This window comes from Balearica regulorum, chromosome 2, assembly GCF_011004875.1.
Source record: "Balearica regulorum gibbericeps isolate bBalReg1 chromosome 2, bBalReg1.pri, whole genome shotgun sequence".
Classification (NCBI taxonomy): Eukaryota; Metazoa; Chordata; class Aves; order Gruiformes; family Gruidae; genus Balearica; species Balearica regulorum.
This window is the reverse complement of record NC_046185.1, coordinates 19,622,027-19,630,636: the sequence shown is the minus strand read 5'-3', so window position 1 is coordinate 19,630,636 and position 8,610 is coordinate 19,622,027. Positions and strand designations below refer to the sequence as shown.

Sequence of the window (8,610 nt, the reverse complement as noted above, 5' to 3'; positions counted from 1 at the left end):
CCTCCAATCAGCTTTGTGGACCTCCTCTGGACTTGCTCCAACAGCTCCATGTCTTTCTTGTACTGGGGCCCCCAGAGCTGGATGCAGTACTCCAGGTGGGGTCTCACCAGAGCAGAGTAGAGGGGCAGGATCACCTTCCTCGACCTGCTGGTCATGATGTTTTTGATGCAGCCCAGGACACGGTTGGCTTTCTGGGCTCCAAGTGCACTCTGCTGGCTCATGTTGAGCTTCTCATCAATCAATACCCCCAAGTCCTTCTCCTCGGGGCTGCTTTCAATCCATTCTCTGCCCAGCCTGTAGTCATGCTCGGGATTGCGCTGACCCACGTGCAGGACCTTGCACTTGGCCTTGTTGAACTTCATGCGGTTCGCATGGTCCCACCTCTCCAGCCTGTCAAGGTCCCTCTGGATGGCATCCCTTCCCTCCAGCGTGTCAACCGCACCACACAGCTTGGTGTCATCAGCAAACTTGCTGAGGGTGCACTCGCTCCCACTGTCCATGTCACTGACATGTTGGACAGTGCTGGTCCCAGTATGGACCCCTGAGGAACACCACTCATCACCGTTCTCCACTTGGACATTGAGCCGTTGACCACAACTCTTTGAGTGCGACCATCCAGCCAATTCCTTATCCACCGAATGGTCATTCCATCGAATCCATGTCTCTAAATTGGAGAGACAAGGATGTTGTGCGGGAAAGTGTCCAATGCCTTGCACAAGTCCAGGTAGATGACGTCTGTTGCCCTTCCCTTATCCACCGACACTGTAACCCCGTCACAGAAGGCCAGCAAGTTTGTCAGGCACGATTTGCCCTTAGTGAAGCCGAGTTGGCTGTCACCAGTCACCTCCTTGTTTTCCATGTGCCTGAGCATAGTCTCCAGGAGGGTCTGCTCCATGATCTTGCCAGGCACAGAGGTGAGACTGACCGGCCTGTAGTTCCCTGGGTCTTCCTTTTTACCCTTCTTAAAAATGGGGGTTACGTTTCCCCTTTTCCAGTCGGCGGGAACTTTGCCAGACTGCCAGGACTTCTCAAATATGATGGCGAGTGGCCTGGCCACTTCATCCGCCACTTCCCTCAAGACCTGCGGATGCAACTCATCAGGTCCCATGGACTTGGGCACCTTCGGGTTCCTTAGATATTCTCAAACCTGATCTTCTCCTACAGTGGGCGGTTCTGCATTCTCCCAGTCCCTGCCTTCTGTGACCTGGGCAGTGTGGCTCAAGCACTTGCCAGGGAAGACTGAGGCAAAGAAGTCGTTGAGGAGCCTTCTCCATATCCTGGGTAGCCAGGTCACCCATTTCATTCCGGCGGGGACCCACATTTTCCCTCATCCTCCTTTTATCACTGACATACCTATAGAAGCTTTTCTTGTTGTCCTTGACATCCCTGGCCAGACTAATTTCTCTCAGGGCTTTGGCTTTCCTAACCTGCTCCCTGGCTGCTCAGACAGTGTCTCTGTATTCCTCCCAGGCTACCTGCCCTTGCTTCCGCCCTCTGTAGGCTTCCTTTTTTTGTTTGACTTTGCCCAGGAGCTCCTTGTTCATCCACGGGGGCCTCTTGGTGGTTTTGCTTGACTTCCTCTTTCCTGGGATGCATCGCTCCTGAGCTTGGAGGAGGTGACCCTTGAATATTAGCCGTCTTGGGTCCCTCTTCCTTCCAGGGCTTTGTCTCATGGTATTCTACCAAGCAGATCCCTGAAGAGGCCAAAGTCTGCTCTCCCGAAGTCCAGGGTAGTGAGCTTGCTGAGTGCCCTCCTCACTGCCCTGAGGATCCTGAATTCCACCATTTTGTGGTCACTGCAGCCAAGGCTGCCCTTGAGCTTCACATCCCTTACCAGGCCCTCCTTATTGGTGAGAATAAGGTCCAGCATGGCACCTCTCCTTGTGGACTCCTCTATTACTTGGAGGAAAAATTTGTTATCGACACATCCCAGGAACTTCCTGGATTGCTTGCACTCAGCTGCATTGTTCCTCCAGCAGATGTCAGGGTGGTTGAAGTCCCCCCATAAGGACCAGGGCCTGTGAATGTGAGGCTGCTCCTATCTGCCTATAGAGGGCTTCATCTGCTCGGTCTCTCTGGTCAGGTGGCCTGTAGCAGACCCCCACTATGGTGTCCCCTGCCCCAGTGCTCCCTTTAATCCTGACCCATAGGCTCTCAGTGGGCTCCTCCTCCATCCCCAGGTGGAGCTCCATGCACTCCAGCTGGTCATTGACATAGAGGGTGACACCCCCTCCTCATCTGCCCTGTCTGTGTTTCCTAAAGAGCCTGTACCCTTCCACCCCAATGATGTCTAGGAATGATGAAATTCCATGGTTGTGTAAAATTTACATTAACCATGCCAACTATTAATTTTGGCCCTAGTGTCCATGGCATTAAAAAGCTTTTGCAAGTGACCCTTGTACTGTGGCAGTGTCACAAGGCAAGCCAGCTGGCCTGCAGGAACCCCAGGCGGCAGGAGAGCACGGAAGAGGACGTTACTGGCAAAGAACGCAAGATGCTCTCATGGCCATCTTTGTGAACTCTTGGGGACTATGTTGCATCGCATTGTCTGTTCAATTTCTCTTCCTTAATGTAACGCTTAATGAATCCTCCTGAATCTTTGTTGCAAACATAGATGATTCAGAACCGGGGTGTCACAGGGATGTGAAAGGTCTCTGAGTCACCTCTATAAGCATCGGTGTGTTATCACCCTCTTGTGTTGCAAATGCTCCCACCTGCTGGCCAATTATTTCTCCTCCCTTGTGCCCTTCCCAAAAGCTGCAGAACAATGCGTGGCACTGTCTGGCTTCACTAGACCCTTCTGCTCTGGGCTTTGCTGGAGGGGAAACAGGAGGCCGGCCAGTGAGGTTTAAACGGCCAGAGGTGGTGTTGAAAGGTTGGGGTGGAGCCAGGCAAACCCCACTGTTTTATCTGTTGGGTAGATCTGATCTATGCACAGATCTATGCACAGATCTCAAGTTTTGGACATAGAGAACTAATGTTTTGATGGTCACAGTTGCATCTCAGTGGGCACACCGAGACTGCGTGATTCAGCTGGGTTAAACAAGGTCATCTGGACCTCTGATAAATGCCAGGAGGACTGATATTCTCCTAGGAGCGCAGAAAAGTGAAGTTACAAGTTTCCAGAAGATGGCATTGGGTTAAAGATTACATCACTTGCATCTGTAAATGCAGCCCGGGTGCGGCAGAGCAGGCAGCGTGCGTGTCTGCAGACAGACTGGAGCTGCCTTCTCTGGCCGAGTGCTTACGCTTGGAGCTGTACTTAGGTTTTTCTCAGTCTAGGTCTGTTCTTTGGGTCCTGGTGGTTCCTTACGCCCTGACACAGTGCCTCTTCCCGCTCAGCCTGCGCCTGACAGCTCAGCTGAGACGGGTTTTTTTTTATAGCTTTGCTACAATAAAACACTCGTGCATGTTTGACATTTCGAACATGCTTTACTGAACTTGTGGTTATAAAGGTAATTTACAATAAAGCAATTAAATAAACAATAAGTTAAAACACAGTACATTTATACATAGTATTTCAAAGGGCTCAAAAGACTATCGGGTTCCAATACATTAAGACTTTAAAACAACATTAAGATTCAAAGTGTATCCACGCCTATACTGATCATTGTAATAAGTTTCAAGACTCCCAACAACGTACATTTTTGGTTACAGTCCCCATATGCGCACAAGACCAGTGAAATGCTCAAGCAGTTGTACGATTGAGAAGAGCACTACACGAGACAGGCACGAACGATGTGCTGGAAGCTGCCTGGGGAATAGGGGTTTTACCTCTAAATTGAATTGACACTTCGGACAACAAATGGAAAGCGCTAGCATGCTTTCTGGAGCACGTGTGTGATACACTTATGGGAACGAGCCTCCATGTCACTTAACACTGTAGTTTCACAAATGTTTTAGGTTAGTGCAGCCTAAAGAAATACCCCACCTTTCCCTGGCCATTTGTTCCCGTGTGCATCTCGCGCTGCCCAAACCAGCCAGGGAAAGTGACTGAGCTTAATGCTAACTCAGCAAACAAACACGGAAGAGCGCTAGCTGTAATTCTCTTTGATGTCCCTGGTCATGTCCACTGTGCAGATGCACTGGCACCAGAAAGACACCAGCACAGAAGAGGGTCACAGTGCCTGGGCGCAGGACGACTATTTCTGTAGGCAGCAGTACTGTTAAAAACACCAGTTAAAAACATCTTGTGCAACTACAGTGTTCAGCTTTTTAATTTTGACACAAGAAACATGTTTTCGAACTGATTTATAGTGCAAATCAAATAGTCAAAAGCAAAATGATGGACTCTGCCAGGATATACATTAACTTTTTATGATCTCTCTCATCCCTCCTTCTCTCTGCCTCAGCCATTTGGTGCCCAGGGACAGAGTGGAATTTAGGTTTTGATATTGAAGGGTGTACGGCGTAAAGAGTGCAGGGCCACCAGGCAGCAACCACGGAGCAATGCTCCAATATTATAAATGGGATCTGTTCCTCCTCTCTGAGTACTGAAAGCCCACATGATAGTTGGTACAACAGGGGCTGCTACAGCCAGAACATCTTTGAGAAGACTGCTGCTCCAGTATCTCCTTTTTATTCCTGTCTGAGAGAAAGTGTTGACATACCCAAAGGCTTCCTCATCATGAGATTCTGTAAAATCAAGTTCTTTCATGAAACGGTTTTCATTAACTCCGTGCTCCACCTTCCTGCATGGAGACTCCACAGGAGACAAAAGGATGGCAGAGTTGGGATCGCTTGGAGTTAAGTCCACTATGACACCAGAATCACTGAAGCTTCCAAGAGAAAATTCACCCAATTCCTTCAGTGAAGAAGGTGGGCTTAGAGGACAGGCATCTTGAGCTCTGAAGATGTTTTGAATGAGCTGCTCCACATCTAGGCTATATGGCACCACATCAGTCTGGACGGCCTGTTCCACCATCATGTTGCTGCTTTTCTCCTCCTCCTGGGAAGAAGTTAGTTTTTCATCAAGCATCTCTTTATTCACAGCAGAACTGTGGGGAGCTGGATCACTCAACTCGGAGGTTGTGGTGGTCAAACTCTCTTCAGATGAATCAGTCCTGTTATCTGTGTCCTCACTAAGAAGTAGCCCACTATCTGCCACCTCCTCCAGAGCTTGGTCCTCTGTGCTGAGGCTGTCTGGCATCGTGGCACACAACGCTAACGGCTTCCCCTCCGAGTCACACGTGTACTCCAGGCAGTGCTCATCTCTCATAGAGCTGTTCTGAGCCATCTCCATGCTCTGCAGCAAAGATTCCAGTTTCTTGTTTTGAATGTTTATGTCTATGAAATATTTCTGAATTTTTTTGTCTTTCTCAGCCAAGCTGTTTTTCATGGTTTCAATAACCTGCTTGAGTTGTTTAATTTCGCTTCTTGCTTCCTTTAAGGCCAGCTCTGCCTCCACACGATTACACTCTTCTTCAATCCAGTCTTCCCTCATCCGTCCCAGCTGAGCTTTGAGCTCTTCTATTTCTGTTTCCCTGTAGCAAAATAAAAATGGTGTAACATTTCTGCTGACTGGTCAGTGAAAAACTCAATGGGAGGCTCCACCGCGCTGGGATGGCTATGCTGCAGAGATGCTCCAAGAAGGAAGCAAATTCCTCCATGCATCATTTGCTGCTGCCTCCGAGGGAGCTGGCAGAGGTATAAGCCAGCTGCCAAGACACGCTGGCTGATGGCTAACTGCAGTCACTGACCTCACCACACAGCTCGCAGCCTTGTGATCTCAGGCGTTTTGAGGTGCAGATGGTGACCTCTAGGTTAGGTCCAACCCGTACACCTACAACATCTCACCTACTGCCTCGCCCTGGAGGAAAGGAGAATCAGCTGCCCAGATGTGTTCCCCGTACCGGCCAGCAGCTCGTCGCTACAGCCAGAGCCCACGCTGGCTCAGACAGCAGGACGGCCCGGGGCTGCGCGCACCCGGCTTGCTTTGCCCAGTGTGGAGCCAGGGACTTGCAAGGAAGTTGGGAAGGGGGCCCCTATGTGAGAGCCAACCCTCGCAGATGCAGAGGTTGGGCTATCCCGAGCTGGACCACGGGGTCCCTGGGATGCTGCCTTGGCACTTGTCCAAAAATCCCAAACCACAGCACTATACCAGCTACTAGGAAGAAAAATTAACTCTATCATCTCAGCTGAAACCATGATGGGGCTCCACTCAAACACCCCTTTGTGCCCGCCTGGGTTATGTGTGCTGGAGAGCCAGCTCTCAGAGCGCGGTTTTAGTAAAAGAGACAACATCTGTTGCTGTGTAACGTGCATTGTCACTTCTTTGCTCAGTGTCCATACAAAGGGCTATTGTGAAAAATTCAGTATCTATCTAAGTGACAAAACCACAAGTGGATGATGGTTTGTGTAAGAGCTTTTCTTTCACTGGGGGAGAAGGGGGACATTTGTAGTCATATTTCACTGACTGAGGTAGAACAGGAAACTAAGGCAATACATGCTGGCAGGTAGAAACTGTTTTGTGTATAAAAGGTCTCAATGCTAAATCAGACTGGTAAAAAAAATCTTTTAAAAATATTCTATTCTGAAAGTTCAAAAAAGGGAAAAGAAACAGCTATATTCAGAACTAAACTGCATGGTACATATTCCCTGAGAGAATGCTATGAAATGTGAAATACCTGAAAACAACCTAATCAGGCTGATCATATTTCAAATTTCTTAATGAAAACTTTATGTGGTCAAGAAATGAGTAAAAACGTTTAGGATTCCCACTTCTAAATGCTCCTGAATCAATCTTTCCAACTCCGATTTCTGAAGTGAAATTTACCTTTCTTTAAGTTTGCTCTCAGATTCCTTCAGCTTTGTTTTCAAATGCCGTACTGTAACTTCTTTCTGCTGCAAAGGAGTCAAATACTGCTCTGGATTTTGTGGCTTAATGCTGTGATTGTCACCACAAGAAATGTATCTCCCTGATCGCCTGAAAAGAAAAAAAAACACCAAACCATCACATCACATCACTCCTAGTTCTCCAGTCCTGGCAAAAATAAAAACACCCCACAGACTGATGCAAAGCTTGACCCATTTGGGGCTCCACAGTGTCCGCACAAGTGACTCCCTTTGGCAAATCAAAGTACTTGAGGAAACCACTGATTTGTGGCTATAGTGCCAAATTTACTATTTATTGTACTTGGTCTCAGTGCCATTACATCAGATGAGATATTTAACTTTAAAGTACCTCGCCATCCCCTCACCCGAAACGGGCGGTGTGCCCAAGAGCAGGCAGCTGGGCGGCAGACATGGCCAGGCGAGGCAGGGTAAGGACTGAGATCAGCTCCACATGCGAGTTAACCACGCTGAAACCCAGATTCATCCTACCTAGCTTTAGGTGTGTATCTATCTGACCTGCTGGGCTGTTGAGTTGCCTGAGGGAGGGGAACAGCAGCAGCGTGGTGGCAATTTCTTCTCTGCAATATGCATCTCATGGTCTGGCCGGCATCTCTTCTCTTTCCTGCGCAGGAAACTTGCACAGGGAGGTGCCTAAGGCTGGGCAGGGTGAATTTCCACCCAGGCGTACAATTTCTTCTATACTACCCCACCCAACTCTCTCCAAAGTGAAAGGACCCTTAGACAAAAGAACCAGTAAATCCCCATGAGTAAATCCCCATGATGGCATGAAACCACATGAAGGAGCCTGCCTCGGAGTGAAAACCGACTACAAAGGGCTTTGACTAAAAGTAACCTTCAATTTTACAGTGCTGAAACAATAAAGCTTTTACACGGGATGGAGCACCCTGTTGACTGTCGAGCCACTGACATGACGAGTCACACCTACGCTGAGGAGCAAGGCGACCTGCTCGGCAACTCATACAGCTGATCCCACGTTACAGTGCAGAGAAGGTAAGTCAGTGCGCTGAACACCGGGATGCTGGAGTAGAGACTTGCCTCATCACTGGGCTGCTGTCGCTCCCTTTGTATGAGCCTGAGTTGCTGCTGCTGGCTGAAGAAGCCCTGTAACTCTGATGGATGTTAGCAGGACTCAGCTGGTTTTTGCACAGTGTTGACAAAAGGTCCTTTTCATGGGAAGCAGGTGGGCTGGCTCCAGACTTGTAGGATAAGGATCCATTATTCCGACCATAAGGGCCACGACTGGAGAGGAACCAAAATGGTTAAAGCATATTGGATTATCCTTGTCACACAACCCATTATGTGTCTTATTTTACACACAAAGTTGTCTAAACACTAAACCAGATAGATAACTGTGAGTGACCGGGAAGAAAGAAAGTCCTGATGCCATCAGCCACTGCACATTCTTTCATGTGGGGCTCTCAGTCTGAATTACGTGATCGGGGAAACCTCGGCCATTTTCACATTGCCCTGTGGACAGCACAGTTCCCAGTGACTCCATCAGATCGTCCACGTTCCCTGAACCTCTGACTCCATTAAGCAACGAGAGGACTGCAGCCTGGATGACTGCCAGAAGAACCACACTTCAGCTCTCCCCGGCCAGCGCTGCGGAGAGATGCCCGTCTGGGGAGGTTTGCTGTAAGACTGCCTTCATGCTCCTCAGCAAGCAGCCCGAGGGATCACAGCGAGCAGTGAAAACAAATTTTGACTGAGCCACTGTTCTGTTCTGCCTTTGGCATACTGGGTGCCTCAGCTGTC

General features: G+C 49.0%; 1 protein-coding gene across 5 annotated transcripts in view; it reads right to left on the bottom strand.

Moving 5' to 3' along the window:
- Positions 1 to 3,412: 3,412 nt before the first annotated feature.
- SYBU (syntabulin) overlaps positions 3,413 to 8,610 on the bottom strand; it is a 43,209-nt gene continuing 38,011 nt past the window's right edge. For 4 of the 5 annotated variants that reach the window (XM_075743476.1, XM_075743477.1, XM_075743480.1 and 1 more), the window contains 3 exons: positions 7,891 to 8,094; positions 6,776 to 6,925; positions 3,413 to 5,483 (listed from right to left, as the gene is read on the bottom strand). In XM_075743476.1, the coding sequence (XP_075599591.1) occupies positions 4,382 to 5,483; positions 6,776 to 6,925; positions 7,891 to 8,094 (1,456 nt within the window). In that variant the 3' untranslated portion in view covers positions 3,413 to 4,381. The remainder of the gene's footprint in view (positions 5,484 to 6,775; positions 6,926 to 7,890; positions 8,095 to 8,610) is intronic. The other variant, XM_075743478.1, reaches the window with a different exon arrangement.